Source organism: Balaenoptera ricei, chromosome 2 (genome assembly GCF_028023285.1).
Source record: "Balaenoptera ricei isolate mBalRic1 chromosome 2, mBalRic1.hap2, whole genome shotgun sequence".
Taxonomy (NCBI): domain Eukaryota; kingdom Metazoa; phylum Chordata; class Mammalia; order Artiodactyla; family Balaenopteridae; genus Balaenoptera; species Balaenoptera ricei.
Window position 1 is genome coordinate 147,807,777 of NC_082640.1, and position 19,593 is coordinate 147,827,369.

General features: G+C 34.9%; 1 protein-coding gene across 6 annotated transcripts in view; it reads left to right on the forward strand.

The window, feature by feature from the left end:
* The window catches only part of MNAT1 (MNAT1 component of CDK activating kinase), a 225,492-nt gene that overhangs the window by 111,273 nt on the left and 94,626 nt on the right, over positions 1-19,593 (forward strand). For all 6 annotated transcript variants that reach the window (XM_059914352.1, XM_059914354.1, XM_059914353.1 and 3 more), the window contains exon 7: positions 13,441-13,562. In XM_059914352.1, the coding sequence (XP_059770335.1) occupies positions 13,441-13,562 (122 nt within the window). The remainder of the gene's footprint in view (positions 1-13,440; positions 13,563-19,593) is intronic.

Below are 19,593 nucleotides of genomic sequence, written 5' to 3' on the forward strand. Positions count from 1 at the left end.
CAATAACTACTCATTCTGTAGTTAAATGACCTCAAATAGAACCATATTTGTTATGTAGTTTTTTGGGGGGATGGCTTGGATTAGAGGATTGGAGTGAGTGGGATACTGTGGATCATTATAAAACATTTGCTCATTCATGAAACAAACATTCCTAAATATGTACCAAGCACTGTACTAGGCACAGAGGGTTTATATCTAAATAAAATATGATTTCTTGAATTATTCAGTCTCTATTATGGTGTAAAGAAGCTTTCTGCTACCTTTTCACTGAAGAATATTTCTGCTTCAAAATACTACTAATATTATGTGATATTTTTTGTTTTGCTTATATCATAATAGTAATATTTGTAGAAAATTATATAAAGCAATTTTCATATTTTATCATATTCAAAAATTTAGACTTATGTGTAAGTTGTTGTTATTGATGGTTAACTAAAAGTTCACTTAAAGTACCAAGGTAAGAATTCTTTTTTGGAAACTATTTTTGCAATTACTAAAAGTAAATGAGCTAAAATGCTATATGCCTGAAAAGTTTGTAAAATTGCTGGTAAATGCTGTTTTTCTTAAAATTAGTGCAGACTCTTTTAACGAGGTAGATTTTGTCTCACCAAATAGTCTCCTTGATGTTTTTCTTTTCTGATCTTTTTATAGAAACAGTTATGATTTGCTGGACGCTCTGTCCTCTTGGCCACAAATGGTAGTTCAGTAGCAAGACAAGCATCAGAGAAAGAATGTAAAAATAATACTTTTCAACACTGCCTCATTTATCAGTCCTCAAGGAAAAATAAAACCTAGGACAACAAAACCAAACAAGATAAACAGAATCTTTTTCTTGGATCCTACTTTTTCTTTAAGCTAATGCCATATCTCCCTATTTTTATTTTATCTTAGAATTCGATGAAAATAATAATCAAGTTTATTCAGTGTTTCTACTTCTCAACTCCCATTCTTTCTTCTATCATTTGTATTCTGGCTCCTATTTTCACTACCGCACTGAAGCTGTTCTTGGTAATAAAATTCTTTTCACTAGAAATACTCTTCCTTTCCCTCCATTTCAGCCTCATCAGCCTTCATAGCCCATCTCAAATGTCATTTTTGTCTATGAATTCAATTGAATGAACATTCAAATATCTGTCATGTTCAGCAGAGTCATATCATATGTACATTTAACTTATTTGAATTCACCTAAAGTTGAAAACACCGAACGAGGGAGAAAACTAGCAAAGAATTCCTCTCTTCCCCCAGTAAAAAATGTTTTTGAAACAACAAAGTTGCTAAAAGCAAGACAAGTACTTTATCTGGTGTTCCACAGAACAAACAGTAATCTATTCTAATGCTGGAGGAAAAACTAGCTGAGTTGGATTTATATAAAGAGATTATAATATGCGCAGAACAATGTACAGTATACTTTATGGGCTATTTAAAGGATTTTTGAGGGGTTATTTTGACCAGTTTTTGCCTTACTCTGACTTTAGAACCGAGTTTAACTCCTGTGCAAGGTGTGACTTCATTGTTATAGCTGTGTTGAACTTAAATCAGTCACATCACTTAGGATCCTTCTCGATAACATTTGGATGTCTCTTGGATGTGTTAGGTATAGAACTATTTAAGGCAGCGAAGACTAACTTAGTTCCTTTTCTGTCTTTATTTTTGTATCATGGAGGAGAGAAGTTTGTATACATAATTATAGTCAAAACACGTTACATCAGAGGGAGAAAATGTTATTCCTTTTATATTTAATGTTCACCTATAGTTTGGAACCCTGGGCTTTCTGAAAACTAATTGCACGTGTCCACAAATATATTGTTGCATTTAGTTTCTACATAAGCCATAGTAGTTCTACATCAATACAAAGGAATTCATAGAAATGCTTTTTTTAAAAAAACGTTCAGGGAATTCCGTGGTAGTCCAATGGTTAGGACTTGGCGCTTTCACTGCCGGGGCCCGGGTTCAATCCCTGGTTGGAGAACTAAGATCCTGCAAGCCACACAGCATGGCCAAAAAAATAAATTAATTAATTAACTTTAAAAATGTGCAGGATTTGGTTGTTATTATATTCGACATACTTTAACGATATTAATCTTTTTCTAAAGATATTATTTCCTAATTTTTCCCCTACATTTAACATTTCTGTATATGTTACATTTTATTTTTGAAATTCTTTCTCAAGGAATAGTTTAGATTGGTGTGACAATATGAGTTCTAAAATAGAGTTGATGCATTATTAAAGAACATTTTTCTGTGTGGTAATTTGAACACTAATGATGTGTATGGTGGGGAGGAGATTACACATGAATTTAGTTAACAAAGACTTAAAGTAATTCCCCTGTAGTGAACAGATTTTGATGATGTTTTCTCAGGGCCAATTTGATGTAGAAACAGTTTCAGAGACTTGGCTTGGCCAAGTGAGGATATAACTTTTTTAGGACTATTTGATTTCTAATGAACAAGAAGTTTAAGCCCAACTAGATAAAGAAATTCTTCTTTGATGTTTCAAAGCATCTTACATATTCAAATGGAACTGATCGTCAGTAAAGAGCCAGAAAAATATGGTGCTGTTCCTAGTGTATTCAAGATGAATCCTCGTTCATATTCTGGAAAAATCTGGTTTTTTTTTTGAGAAGGAAAAATTTGGGGAAAAATAGGTAATCTAGCTATTAGGCATCGTATTTCAAAAAACAGGAATGCTCATAAAGGCTGATTTGTGGGAATAAGTCAATGTTAGAATGCTTAAAAATACCAACCCATAATCATTTTTTTTAAAAAGTTATATTCTGCTCATTCCAAAACATGGATTCAGAAAAGGAATGGAGTCTGATGATTCTAGTAGAGACTTGGGTATCTGGGAATTAGTGATTGTTTTTTCCACTGGCCGTTTCTTTAGTATATATAGAATCAAGCTGTTTTACATTAAATTTGGGGAAAATTATTTTTATTTTCATCATACATTATCAGATAGTGGTTTATTTCCACTGCGGTCATGAAATCGTAGCAGATGGGACCTGGACGAACATCTAGTCCAACCCTCCAGTTTGCCCCCACCCCCTCATTGTTGTTGATGAATATGAAGCTTAGAGAAATAAAATCACCTCAGTTCATTTTAGTTTAGAGGCAGTGTTAGCATAAGTATATAGTTACTTCTTACCATGCAGGGTCTTGTCCCTCATTTGTCTTACGCTGTTTACTGTAAATTTTGAAAGAAATTAGAGAAAGCCATTTCTATGGGGGAAAATGAATTGTACTTACCATGAAATTATGTGCTACCGGAAAGTTGTTACCATGCAGCTGTTGCTGTGATGACAGGCTGATATCACCCTAGAGTGACCAGAACAGCATAGTATAAAAATTGCTCTGCTTGCTCCTAAAATAAATTGAAAACAACTGAATTACCAAAAGAAATTACCTAGAATCAGTAGCTTGACGGCAGTGCCATGTGTATTTTTTAAGTATTCTCTATTCCATTAAAAAACTGTGTGAGTATGCACACAAATACAATTTTAAAAATATGTCCACATCTACATACAGATGCATACATGTGTACAAATAGAAAACACATGTACATATGTGCACACACATATTTAAATTATTAGGACATTTACCGACATAGAAACAGTATTTCAAAAATCATTAATTGATTTTCTGAAAGGTCTCCTGTAGATGTTTTCCCTGGAAATAATCAGTAGAATTGTACTGGTTTAATGCTCTGAGACCAGTGAAATATTCTGGTTTCTAATTCCCTTTAGCAATGTGATACATTCTATAGGATTTGATAATTTTAACATGTGAGAGGATCCAGTTTTTTAAGAACAGTCACCACTATCATTGTCTTGTTGTTTGTTTGTTTTTATTTTGCATTTAGATGATTCAACAAAATAAAAGTAAAAGGAACAATCTCATTGAAAAGTGATCTACTAGAATATAAGCTTGTTGGTGGCAGGGGCTTGTATCTGTTTTGTTCACTGCTGTACTTTTTAGTTTTTGGCTACAGTTAGTGTTCAGTATTTGTCTTTTGAATGGGTGTTGATTACAGCAGAATAACCACAATGTTTTGTTGTCTGAAATTTTGTTGAAATGAGTTCTTAAGTGGCTAGAAAGCACATTTCCAGGCTAGGGAAAAAAAGCATCTACTGACTTTCTCTATTGAATAAGAAACAGTATTAAAGTGTGGAGAATCTGGAGATGTATTCCTTACGTACTCTCGTACATGTGATTACAAAATTCCAATTGTTTACATGTAGTAAGAGCATTGTGAAATGTATAGAATTTGGAAACCTGACTCTCCATCTTACTGTTTTTCTAATGTTCATACTACTACACCAGATGACTGTTCACATGCCCCTTTGTATTATTCATTCATTCTACAAAATACCGAGCAGCTCTTCGGTGCCAGGTACTGCGCTGTGAGGCATGGCAGTGAACAACAGGGCCTTGCAGTCTAATGGGGGAGACAGATGTTAAACAGATATTTATACACAGAGTTTATTAGCAAATATAAAAATTAAGAGAGTTCTGAATCTTAAAATTTTGTTAAAGGATTTTCAGAATCATTTAACCCATCACTCTGAATTGCTAATACTTTATGAATTACAGCCTGTTCTGTGGTACTTAACAAAATCATATACTGATTGATATGGAAGGGTATTTTCATTATTGCTTATTTCAACAACCTATAAATAATTACTAATTAACTTTTCTGTTGCTGTTATTTTAATTAGAAAATAATATATTTTCTTTATTAATGTTATTTTAAATGGCTTGCTGCATTCTGAGTTTGTGCGTGTGTGTGTGTGTGTGTGTGTTGACGTAGTGACCAGAAGATTTTTAAAGTAACAGTTGTTTTCAGAGTTAACTTTATCTCTTATTAAATGGCTTCCAGAAACCTAGATCATATAATTTTTAATTTGGAATTAAATCCTGCATTTTAGAGTTAGCACAAAAGATAGTTTGTGCTTTTTCTTTACTTGAGGGACATGAATAACGATAATATTTGTGGTGTACTATAGATTATCTAACGGATAAATCTCAGTAAATTGTAAACTTTTTTATGGTAGACTTGAAGCTTGCTGAGTAAGACAAGTTAAAGATATATTTCAAATTATTACTTAAAATTACAGCCATGTATAATTACCTTTGTCAGCATTTGCATTGTTCTTCAAATGTTTTTATGTTTTTCTATATGGAAATGAGCTGAATTTTGGAAACTCTTTCCACAAATGCTTATATTTTTGACTAGCAAATTATTGAAATATAACTTAGGGCCCTAAGGTATATCTTAGAAGAGAAACAGGGGCTCCATTTTGTTACATTCTAGGGGAGTAAAACATTAATTATACTATTGAATGTAGAGTTTGCCTGCAATTTTCCCCCTGAGTGTAGATATTATCTAAGGTTGCATGATTTGCTGTGGCTCTTCTTGCTACATTTTTACCCTCAACGCCTCATTTATTTATTATTTATATGGCAAGGACAACAGAAATTGAAAGGGCGTCAGTTTTGCGTTACGGCTTTGAAAGTCAGCAAAATGTAGTTGAATTACTTAATGTGGGTGTTATTCAGGACTCATTACTAGGATCTCACTCTTTATACATTTGTCTCCCCCAAATTTTATTTTTTCTCGTGACTTTGCCCATCATTTTGTTGATGATAATAGCAAAGTTTCTCTTGGGTTTATTTTGTATTTTTAGCTGCTTTTACTGAATATTTCTACTTGGATATTTCATATATAGTCAGCAACATTGATTTGATTTGAACCACCATCTTAAACTCTTTATTTTGTAAACAGCTTTATTGAGATATAGTTTACTTACTATAAAAAATTACTCATTTTAAATGTATGATTTGGTGATTTTTGTACTTCTTTGTAGTCACTTTGCATTCACACTTCTAGCCCCTAGTGATTATTAATGTACTTTCTGTCTGTAGTTTTACCTTTTCTGGACATTACTTATAAATGGAATCAAACAATATGTAGTCTTTTGCCTAGCTTCTTTTTTTTAGCATAAAATTTTTGAAGTTCATATATTGTAGCATGTATCAGTATTTTATTCCTTTTTGTTGCTAAATAGTATTCAGCATATGAATATTAAATGAATGAATTCATATTCATATTGTATGAATATACTTCATTTTGCTTATCCATTCACCAGTTGATGGACATTTAGATTGTTTCCACTATTTGGCTACCATGAGTAATGCTGCTGTTCTTATAAAAGTCTTTGGTCATGTGTTTTCATTTCTTTTGGGTAGATACCTTTGAGTGGAATTACTAAGTCATATAGTAAGTTTATTTGTAAATTTAAGAAAAACTGCCAAACTAATTTCAAAGTGGTCACACCTTTGTACACTCTCACCAGCAACGTTTAAGGGTTGTAATTTCTCTCTACATCCTCAGTGACACTTTGATTATGGCCGTTGTAGTGGGTGTGAAGTAGTATTTCATTGTAGTTTTAATTTGCATTTTTCTAAAGGTTAATGGTGTTGAACATCATTTCATGTGCTTATTAGTCCTATGTGTATCTTCTTTGGTGAAATGTCTATTAAAATCTTTGCCCATTTTTAAATTGGGGTTTTTGTTTTTTTTAAAGAATTATTCAGCTATAAGAGTCCTTTGTGTATGTTCTGGATACAGATTCTCTATAAGGCATGTAATTTGCAAGTATTTTCTCCCAGTCTGTGTTTTATCTTTTTTAAAAAAATCTTCTCTCCTCAAACCTTCTCTTTCCCAATTACCCTGTTTCTGTTAGTCTTCAGCTCTGTCTGGTTTTCACATTTTAGTATTCAACTCAGCTATTCCAGATTGCTACCAAGTCTTGCAGTTTTAATTATAATCTTTTTTTTTTTTCTCTTCCTCTCAGTCACTACTCAAATCTTCAAACCTAATTACTAAAATAGCTACAAAGCTGACCTACTTGATTCTAGGCTCTTTTTTCTTTAGCACTATTGTATTTTCTCGGCTATAAATGCTTAGCTATTTTCTTTTCAGACTAACAAAGATTCCATGATACATCTTTAAACTATTTATAATGAAAAATTTCAAAAAGAGCAAAGTAGAAAAATCATACAATGAATATTCGTATGCCTAATGCCTAGATTCAGTAATCTTTAATTTGCTTCATATATATGTATCTTTTTCTGAACCATTTTGAAGTAAATTGCAGTTACTGTGAAATTTTACCTTTAAATTCTTTAACCTGCATCTCCCTCTGACCTGCCCTGATGTAGGACATTCTTATATGTAACCATAATGCCATAGTCACACAAAACAAAATTAATAAAAATTCTCTAATGTAATCTTATACCCAGTCCATATTCAGATTTCATCAGTTGTCCCCCAAATGTCTCATGACTGTTTTTTCCTTTCCTAAATTGTTACTGAGCTAATGACTCTTGTTATATTTATTAAACCTCTTAATTCTTTTAAAATCTAGAACAGCTCATATCTCATGCTACATTTCTTGCTTTTCTTTCTCATGCCACTGACTTATTGAAGAGACCAAGCCAGTTGTCATATAGTATGGTTTTTGATTTTTCCCCTATGGTGTTATTCAGTATGGTCCCTAGTATATTTTTATTATCTTTTTTATGGTTATAAAAATTATACCCATTTTGGCCGATTAGAAAATACTGCATAAAGATAAAAATATAAATCATAATCTCATCACCTAGAGATTACTACAGTTAATATTTTGATGTTTTTATTATAGCTTTTTTCTTATGCAGATTTAAAAAATAGTTTAGATCATCCTTATTATGCACTTACTAGTTTATTAATTTCTCTTTGAACATAATTTTAAATGGCATACATGCTGTTACAGTCGAACTCATGTTTACTTAATTTTCCCAGTATTGCTGAACATTTATGTTCCTTTTGGTTTTTCACAATTATAAACTGTGATGGTCAGTCTTTTGAATAAAGATTTGATTAGTATATTTCTGTTTTGTTCTTATAAATTCTTTCAAGTGGAATTATTGGGTTAAGCTATATGAATACTTTAAAGGTTTACTAAATTGTTTTTCATAAAGAAAGCAATTCCATTATTTGCTCTCCTATCAGCAGTGTATGAGAACATCTTTCTCCACACTCTCTTGTCATATTGGGTGTTATTCTTTCATTTTATCCTTTATTTGGTAATTTGATGGAGATTTGTTTTGACATTGTTTTGAAGGGTCTGATTTTTTACCATATGAGTTCAAATTAGTCTTGGAATATTTTCTGGCTGTAATGTAAGCTGTACCATACTGATTCAGTGTCTTTCGGCCCCCACTTCCCCATATATCCATTCTCTGCTCCTGTTTATTTCATATAGTCTCAAGACACACATACTGCTCTAGTAACATTGCTGTCTTCTTTATTGCCTTGCTTTTGTAGACTTTGTCTGCCCTCTGAGGTCTTGCACAAGTTGTACTGTTTCAGTTTTCCACCTTTCATTGATTTTTCCTCTCTTTTGATTTTTCTATAGCCCTCTTCAGTCTATACTATATCATTTGGTGCCAAGTCAAATTTAGTTCAGGTGTTGAATATCACTATTGCATCATACAGTGTGACTTCTTTAATCTGAATCCTCCTTTTCCTGATAATTTAGAATAATATCACACTTACTGTTTTGTGTAGAAATATCACTTTCATTTTCATTTTGCATCCAGAAACTTTTAAACACTGTTTTGCCTCCAGTCACGTAAAAACCCCTAACATTTTCCTCATAGGACTTCTTGTTGAGATAGCTGGTCTCTTGGTGATTTTTTTTTTTAATCTTAATTATGTCAGTGATTTGTACTGTAAATTCTTCCTCAGGTTTAGATTTGAGAAACTTGGCATCTATCTCACACCAGTTTTGGGGGGAAAAGATTGAATGTTAGAAGACTAGGTTGTGTATCATTTATGAACTTTGTTTTCTCATTCTCATGATAAATAGAATTACCACTGAGTAATGTTTATTTCTCTCTAAATGCTATAAAAAAATTTGTCTTTTTGAACCTATGGCATTTTGACCATATCTAAATTATTAGAATTTGTATAGAAATCTAGGACTTATTAATATCAGACTTTTAAATTGAGCAACTGTGATTATATTGTCTAAAAATAGGATATTGATAGGCAGTGTGGTATGGTAGAGCCCACACTAGACAGGAATTAGGAGATATGACTCTAACTATGTCACCTTAGGAGAAATTTATATTTTAGGGGTCTTAGTTTCTTTATCCATAAAATAAGGAAGTTAGGGGAAAAGAACACAGGCTTTAGAATCTGACACCCTTGGCTTTTAATCCTCAACCTGGCATTACCTACAGTGTGACCTTGCTAAGTCACATATCTAAGCCCCTGTTCCTCATTTGTAAAGTAGGGATGATAGTATTTATCTCATAAAACTATTGTTAATACTAAAGAAATAATACATTAAAAGCCTTTAGACCAGTGCCTGGCACTGAGTAAATAATGTTAGCTATTATTATTATATGATCTTTTATGTACCCACAAACTTGCAGACAAGACTTTGGATTATATGACATCATAACTTTTAACTTGGGCATCATTGTTGCTATTTAGGGAATGATTACTTTTAATGTGCTCATTCCCACGTTAATGACTTAAGAGAGCCTGTCTGTTTTTTGAATATTATCTTCCTTGGAAAATATTCCAGCTCTTGGAATTATCCATTTTGTATCATCTTTCCTGGGTCTTGCTTTCTAATTTGTAATATGAAAATGGAGTAATCAAAGTAATCTGCATTACTGTGTTATGGGATAACTATAATATAATAGGTGTCCTTTTAAAATTCTTACAGTTTACTTTTTCTTCTTTTTTTTTTAACCTAAAAATGTGACAGCAATACTGGACTTTTTGTATAATGTGGCAGGAGAATATAGTACTTAGTAACTTATGAAGAAGACACTTTGAAACAAGGATGTCAAAATGCCACTCAAAATGTCCCGCTTAGGCAGGCCCCTTCTTAACCTGTGTAATACTCTGTACTCAGATTCACTGTTCAGAAATTGGATTACTGAGAGGTAGTACAAGATTTAGCTTGACAGTTTCAAGTTTATTAAGAAAGGCTCTGAAACATATGGAGGTTAAGGGTTAAAATAATGTTAATGGAGTTTTCCATAAATCTCACTTTTATCTCGTTTTTGATGTGTATTATTTCAGCCAGGTAAATGAGAAAATCAGAGTATCTAAAACCATTTTTATTTTTTTAATTTTAATTTTTTTTAAAGACACATTTTTCATTTTCACCAAGAATTTTTATTATTTTTTTAAAATTTTATTTTATTTTTGGCTGCGTTGGGTCTTCATTGCTGCACACGGGCTTTCTCTAGTTGCGGCAAGTGGGGGCTACTCTTTGTTGAGGTGTGCGGGCTTCTAATTGCGGAGGCTTCTCTTGTTGCAGAGCATGGGCTCTAGGCAGGTGGGATTCACCTAGTTGTGGTGCGTGGGCTCAGTAGTTGTGGCTCACAGGCTCTAGAGCACAGGTTCAGTAGTTGTGGCGCACGGGCTTAGTTGTTCTGCAGCATGTGGGAATCTTCCCGGACCAGGGCTCGAACCCGTGTCCCCTGCACTGGCAGGCAGATTCCTAACCACTGTGCCATCAGGGAAGTGCTAAAACCCATTTAAAAAAATTGTGGTAAAATATGTATTACATAAACTTTACCATTTTAACTATTTTGAAGTATGTTCATGGTGTACATCCATCACCACCATCCATCTCCAGGATTTTTTTTATCTTCTCCAGTTAAAACTCTGTACTCATTTAAATAGTAATGCCTCATCCCCTGCCTCCCCACACCCTCTGGCAATCATCATTCTGCTTTCTGTCTCTATGAATTTGACTACTCTAAGAACTTCATATAACTGGAATCATACAATATTTATCCTTTTGTGACTGGCTTATTTCATTCACTTAGCATAATGTCTTCAAGGTTCATCCATGTTTTAGCATGTATCAGATTTCTTTCCTTTTTTAAGACTGAATAATAGTCCATTGTGTGAATACCCTATTCACTATCCATCGATGGACACAGGGTTACTTTTACCTTTTGGCTATTGTGAGTAATGCTGCTATGAGTAGGGGTGTACAAATATCCGTTCAAATTCCTCCTTTCACTACTTTTGGGTGTATACCCAGAAGAGGAGTTGTTGGCTTATATGGTAATTTTATATTTAATCTTTTTTTAAAAAATTAATTAATTAATTAATTAATTTATGACTGTGTTGGGTCTTCATTTCTGTGCAAGGGCTTTCTCTAGTTGTGGCAAGTGGGGACCACTCTTCATCGCGGTGTGCGGGCCTCTCACCATCGCGGCCTCTCTTGTTGCGGAGCACAGGCTCCAGACGCGCAGGCTCAGTAATTGTGGCTCACGGGCCCAGTTGCTCCATGGCATGTGGGATCTTCCCAGACCAGGGCTCGAACCCGTGTCCCCTGCATTGGCAGGCAGATTCTCAACCACTGCGCCACCAGGGAAGCCCTATATTTAATCTTGTAATCTTTTGAGGAATTGCTGTCTGTTTTCCATAGTAGCTGCACCATTTTACATTCCCATCAGCAATGCACATGAGTTCCAGTTTCTCCACATCCTTGCCAACACTTGTTATTTTATGTGGTTTTTTGTTTTTGTTTTTGTTTTGGATAATAGCCATCCTAAATAGCTGTGGGTGTTAAGTGCTACAGTTGGGCCCTCTGTATTTGTGGGTTCCACATCCATGGCTTCAACCAGCCATGAAATTCAGTCTGGGTTTGGTTGAATTCATGGATGCAGAACCCAGGCATGAGGAATCTGGGGATAGGGAGGTCTGACTGTGCTAGTATGCCATTTTATATAAAGGACTTCTGCATCCATGGATTTTGGTATCCCTGGGGCAACTTGGAACCAGACCCCTCAGGGATGCTGAGGGGCAATTTTATATCCTCATGGTTTTCATTTGCATTTCCCTAATGACTAGTGATGTTAAACATCTTTTTTGGTGCTTATTGGCCATTTGTACATCTCTGGAGAAATGTCTGTTCAAGTCCTTTGCCTGAGTTTGGTGAAGGAGTTTTGAGGTCACAGTGTCAGAGAAGCTATTAATATGATGGTAAACAAGCTAGGATAATGCTACATGGTATTAAACTTGTTGAAGAGAAAAACCATGAGTCATATGCAAACATCCACAGTGGTCGTTCCTCACTGCCTCAGTTGCACTGTATCACCTTTATAAATTTATTTATTTATTTATTTATTTTTAGCTGTGTTGGGTCTTCGTTTATGTGCAAGGGCTTTCTCTAGTTGCGGGGAGCGGGGGCCACTCTTCATTGCGGTACATGGGCCTCTCACTATCGCGGCCTCTCTTGTTGCAGAGCACAGGCTCCAGACGCGCAGGCTCAGTAGTTTTGGCTCACGGGCCCAGTCGCTCTGTGACATGTGGGATCTTCCCAGACCAGGGCTCGAACCCCTGTCCCCCGCACCGGTAGGCAGACTCTCAACCACTGTGCCACCAGGGAAGCCCACTGTATCACTTTTAATTTACGGTTTTTACCTTTTTCTTTCTTTAAATAAAAGAGAACAAATGTTTTATGTATCCAACTTAGTAATTTAAGTAATGGAAACTAAGGGAGGTAATGAGAAATAAATTTTAAACTAGAAAACATTGGAATTAATAACTGTAAGAACTAGTTTTTATTAAAAAGTTAGGACATAGAGAAGCTGATGAGAACTATACCAAGAAAAATAACAGAATTCGAGTTAGAATCAGAAAACATGGACTATATAAAAAAATACGGATTTAAAAAAATTAGAATTATGTGCTCAGATTACAATAAATATGTAAATCTCAGTGTAATGGTGCTATGTGGCTGAGTGGCATTTTATTTTGTATATTTTTCATCAAGTATGGTCTTTTTATTTTATTTATCCAGTAGTTCTTTTCAGAAAAATACGTGGATATTCCATTCAACTTAATTTTTAGCATAAAATTTCCTCATTTTGTGTGTGTGTGTGTAAGTAGACATCAGATACACATATTTGTTAAGTAAGTTTAATTCCATTGTAAAGACTTAAGAGAATAGACATTTATGTGGCAAAACTTTACAGAGAATAATTTCATTAGTGTCCTTCCTTAACTAAAGCTTTCAACAAAACACAGGTTACCAAAACTGTCAAAGTTGTATAATAAAAATAGGAAAATGTGAGAATAGACTATGCTTATATGTTTGCTGAATTCTACCATTGACATTTAACAGCTGTACTCTTTAAGGCTAAATTTTAATTTAATGATGGATTTAGTTTTCTTCCTTTAAATCATGTGTCACTGACTATGTGTTAATTATATAAAATGGGTTTCAGTAATGTAATGAATAATGGGTAATATTTTTAATGTGAGGAATTTAGCTCATCTTTAAAATGACTGCAAATAAGTATTAAAATGAAAGTAATATTAAAAAGTATTATTTTCCTTCATTTTTCTAACAGGGTCAACATATTTCATTACCACCCATTCAAAAGCTTGAAGAAGCTCTATATGAATACCAACCACTGCAAATAGAGACTTGTGGACCACAAGTTCCTGAGCTTCAGATGCTAGGAAGACTTGGGTAAGTGTTCAGAAGAACTTCTCATTGAGGAGCTAGCTGATGTTTAGGGCTTGGTTGTTACCATTTTTAACTGATACTTTAGCATTCTTAGATTTTGAGTTTACAGAACTTTACTCTTTTGTAAGAAATGAATGGTGCTTAATACTAAGTTAATATGTTATTTTTCCTACGGTCCTATTAGGTCTTTTGAAATTGAGACTGGATTGTATTAGTTCCCTTTTAAGGATGTCATTGGCAGCCAGCCATACTGAAGTAGCTGTTCATTTTTGGTTCACTGTGTATTTTTTTTAGAAATAGGGGCTTAATTTAGTCAGCAGTAAGCCAGTGAAAATAGAGTTGAACTCCTTGCCATGAAAAAGAGTAGAAAAAGAGTAGATTTACTCAATGTCTGTTGTGTACAGTGAAATTATATTTATGAGAAATGAGCCACAAAATACATTTTGTCAAAGGGTATGATGTAGAGCTGGCCCAGTGGCTCAAAAGCTGTAATATATGCATCCAGTTTGGAAATGAACTTGGGATTGTGGCTTTTGTGAGTGATGGAGATGATCACATTCTGTCTTAGGGGAACAAATGGGTATTTGTGTACTTATGGAAAGTATAGATATAAACTTTGTTGGACGGAGGAAATCATATCCTGATCTGGTGTCTCAATCTAAACTACTAAATGAAAAGATAATCGAGAAACAGTTGTTTCTTAACAAAAGAAAATAGCACAATGAGTATAATGTGGATCAGGAAACTTACACAAGCCTATTAGATAGCGTCATCCACCAGAGGGCAGACAGCAGAAGCAAGAAGAACTACAATCCTGCAGCCTGTAGAACAAAAACCACATTCACAGAAAGATACACAAGATGAAAAGGCAGAAGGCTATGTACCAGATGAAGGAACAAGATAAAACCTCAGAAAAACAACTAAATGAAGTGGAGATAGGCAACCTTCCAGAAAAAGAATTCAGAATAATGATACTGAAGATGATCCAGGACCTCGGAATAAGAATGGAGGCAAAGATTGAGAAGATGCAAGAAATGTTTAACAAAGACCTAGAAGAATTAAAGAACAAACAGAGATGAACAATACAATAACTGAAATGAAAACTACACTAGAAGGAATCAATAGCAGAATAACGGAGGCAGAAGAACGGATAAGTGACCTGGAAGACAGAATGGTGGAATTCACTGCTGTGGAACAGAATAAAGAAAAAAGAATGAAAAGAAATGAAGACAGCCTAAGAGACCTCTGGGACAACATTAAACGCAACAACATTCGCATTATAGGGGTCCCAGAAGGAGAAGAGAGAGGGAAAGGACCAGAGAAAATATTTCAAGAGATTATAGTCGAAAACTTCCCTAACATGGGAAAGGAAATAGCCACCCAAGTCCAGGAAGCGCAGCGAGTCCCATACATGATAAATCCAAGGGGAAACACGCCGAGACACATAGTAATCAAATTGGCAAAAATTAAAGACAAAGACAAATTATTGAAAGCAGCAAGGGAAAAACGACAAATAACATACAAGGGAACTCCCATAAGGTTAACAGCTGATTTCTCAGCAGAAACTCTACAAGCCAGAAGGGAGTGGCATGATATACTTAAAGTGATGAACGGGAAGAACCTACAACCAAGATTACTCTACCCGGCAAGGATCTCATTCAGCTTCGATGGAGAAATCAAAAGCTTTATAGACAAGCAAAAGCTAAGAGAATTCAGCACCACCAAACCAGCTCTACAACAAATGCTAAAGGAACTTCTCTAAGTGGGAAACACAAGAGAAGAATAGGACCTACAAAAACAAACCCAAAACAATTAAGAAAATGATAACAGGAACATACATATTGATAATTACCTTAAACATGAATGGATTAAATGTTCAAACCAAAAAACACAGGCTTGCTGAATGGATACAAAAACAAGACCCATCTATATGCTGTCTACAAGAGACCCACTTCGGACCTAGGGACACATACAGGCTGAAAGTGAGGGGATGGAAAAAGATATTCCGTGCAAATGAAAATCAAAAGAAAGCTGGAGTAGCAGTACTCATATCAGATAAAATAGATTTTAAAATAAAGAATGTTACAAGAGACAAGGAAGGACACTACATAATGATCAAGGGATCAATCCAAGAAGAAGATATAACAATTATAAATATATATGCACCAAACATAGGAGCACCTCAATACATAAGGCAACTACTAACAGCTATAAAAGAGGAAATCGACAGTAACACAATAATAGTGGGGGACTTTTAACACCTCACTTACACCAATGGACAGATCATCCAAAATGAAAATAAATAAGGAAACAGAAGCTTTAAATGACACAATAGACCAGATAGATTTAATTGATATTTATAGGACATTCCATCCAAAACCAGCAGATTACACTTTCTTCTCAAGTGTGCACAGAACATTCTCCAGGATAGATCACATCTTGGGTCACAAATCAAGCCTCAGTAAATTTAAGAAAATTGAAATCATATCAAGCATCTTTTCTGACCACAATGCTATGAGATTAGAAATGAATTACAGGGAAAAAAATGTAAAAAACACAAACACATGGAGGCTAAACAATACATTACTAAATAACCAAGAGATCACTGAAGAAATCAAAGAGGAAATCAAAAAAACCTAGAGACAAATGACAATAAAGACATGACGATCCAAAACCTATGGGATGCAGCAAAAGTAGTTCTAAGAGGGAAGTTTTTTTTTAAATTAATTAATTAATTAATTAATTAATTTATGGCTGTGTTGGGTCTTCGTGTCTGTACGAGGGCTTTCTCTAGTTGCGGCAAGTGGGGGCTACTCTTCATCGCGGTGCACGGGCCTCTCATTATTGCAGCCTCTCTTGTTGCGGAGCACAGGCTCCAGACGCGCAGGCTCAGTAATTGTGGCTCACGGGCCCAGTTGCTCCATGGCATGTGGGATCTTCCCAGACCAGGGCTCAAACCCATGTCCCCTGCATTGGCAGGCAGATTCTCAACCACTGCGCCACCAGGGAAGCCCCCTAAGAGGGAAGTTTATAGCTATACAAACCTACCTCAAGAAACAAGAAAAATCTCAAATAAACAATCTACCCTTACACCTAAAGGAACTAGAGAAAGAAGAACAAACAAAACCCAAAGTTAGCAGAAGGAAAGAAATCATAAAGATCAGAGCAGAAATAAATGAAGAATAGCAATGATCAATAAAAGTAAAAGCTGGTTCTTTGAGAAGATAAACAAAATTGATAAACCATTAGCCAGACTCATCAAGAAAAAAAGGGAGTGGACTTAAATCAATAGAATTAGAAATGAAAAAGGAGAAGTTACAACAGACACTGCAGAAATACAAAGCATCCTAAGAGAGTACTACAAGCAACTCTATGCCAACAAAATGGACAACCTGGAAGAAATGGACAAATTCTTAGAAAGGAATAACCTTCCAAGACTGAACCAGGAAGAAACAGAAAATATGAACAGACCAATCACAAGTAATGAAATTGAAACTGATGAAAAATCTTCCAACAAACAAAAGTCCAGGACCAGATGGCTTCACAGGTGAATTCTATCAAACATTTAGAGAAGAGCTGACACGCATCCTTCTCAAACTCTTCCAAAATATTTCAGAGGAAGGAATACTCCCAAACTCATTCTACAAAGCCACCGTCACCCTGATACCAAAACCAGACCAAGATACTACAAAAAAAGAAAATTACAGACCAATATCACTGATGAATATAGATGCAAAAATTCCCAACAAAATACTAGCAAACAGAGTCCAACAACACTTTAAAAGGATCATACACCATGATCAAGTGGGACTTATCCTAGGGATGCAAAGATTCTTCAATATACGCAAATCAATCAATGTGATACACCATATTAAGAAATTGAAGAATAAAAACCATATGATCATCTCAATAGATGCAGAAAAAGCTTTTGACAAAATTCAACACCCATTTATGATAAAAACTCTCCATAAAGTGGGCATAGAGGGAACCTACCGCAACTTAATAGAGGCCATATACAACAAACCCACAGCAAACATCATTCTCAATGGTGAAAACCTGAAAGTATTTCCTCTAAGATCAGGAACAACACAAGGATGTCCACTCTCACCACTATTATTCAACATAGTTTTGGAAGTCCTAGCCTCGGCAATCAGTGAGGAAAAAGAAATAAAAGGAATACAAATTGGAAAAGAAGAAGTAAAACTGTCACTGTTTGCAGATGACATGATACTATACATAGTGAATCCTAAAAATGCCACCAGAAAACTACTAGAGCTAATCAATGAATTTGGTAAAGTTGCAGGATACAAAATTAATGCACAGAAATCTCTTGCATTCCTGTACACTAATGATGAAAAATCTGAAAGAGAAATTAAGGAAACACTCCCATTTACCCTTGCAACAAAAAGAATAGAACACCTAGGAATAAACCTACCTAGGGAAACCAAAGACCTGTATGCAGAAAAGTATAAGACACTGATGAAAGAAATTAAAGATGATACCAACAGATGGAGAGATATACCATGTTCTTGGATTGGAAGAATCAATATTGTGAAAATGACTATACTACGGAATGCAATCTACAGATTCAATGCAATTCCTATCAAATTACCCATGGCATTTTTTACAGAACTAGAACCAAAAATCTTATCATTTGTTTGGAGCCACAAAAGACCCTGAATAGCCAAAGCAGTCTTGAGGGAAAAAAATGGAGCTGGAGGAATGAGACTCCGTGATTTCAGACTATACTACAAAGCTACAGTAATCAAGGCAATATGGTACTGGCACAAAAACAGAAACATAGATCAATGGAACAAGACAGAAAGCCCAGAGATAAACCCACGCACCTATGGTCGACTAATCTATGACAAAGGAGGCAAGGATATACAATGGAGAAAAGACAGTCTCTTCAATAAGTGGTGCTGGGAAAACTGGACAGCTACATGTAAAAGAATGAAATTAGAAAACTCCCTAACACCATACACAAAAATAAACTCAAAATGGATTCGAGACCTAAATGTAAGAGCAGACACTGTAAGACTCTTAGAGGAAAACATAGGAAGAACACTCTTTGACATAAATCACAGCAAGATCTTTTTTGATCCACCGCCTAGAGTAATGGAAATAAAAACAAAAATAAACAAAAGGGACCTAATGAAACTTCAAAGCTTTTGCACAGCAAAGGAAACCATAAACAAGATGAAAAGACAACCCTCAGAATGGGAGAAAATATTTGCAAACGAATCAACGGACAAAGGATTAATCTCCAAAATATATAAACAGCTCATGAAGCTCAATATTAAAGAAACAAACAACCCAATCCAAAAATGGGCAGAAGACCTAAATAGACATTTCTCCAAAGAAGACGTACAGATTGCCAAGAAGCACATGAAAAGCTGCTCAACATCACTAATTGTTAGAGAAATGCAAATCAAAACTACAATGAGGTATCACCTCACACCAGTTAAAATGGGCTTCATCAGAAAGTCTACAAACAACAAATGCTGGAGAGGGTGTGAAGAAAAGGAAACCTTCTTGCACTGTTGGTGGGAATGTAAATTGATACAGCCACTATGGAGAACAGTATGGAGGTTCCTTAAAAAACTAAAAATAGAATTACCTTATGATCCATCAATCCCACTACTGGGCATATACCCAGAGAAAACCATAATTCAAAAAGACACATGCACCCCAATGTTCATTGCAACACTGTTTACAATAGCCAGGTCATGGAAGCAACCTAAATGCCCATCGACAGACGAATGGATAAAGAAGATGTGGTACATATATACAATGGAATATTACTCAGCCATAAAAAGGAACGAAATTGAGTCATTTGTTGAGACGTGGATGGATCTAGAGACTGTCATACAGAGTGAAGTAAGTCAGAAATAGAAAAACAAATATCGTATATTAACGCATGTATGTGGAACCTAGAAAAATGGTACAGATGAACCAGTTTGTAGGGCAGAAGTTGAGACACAGATGTAGAGAACAAACGTATGAACAACAAGGGGGGAAAGCCACGGTGTGG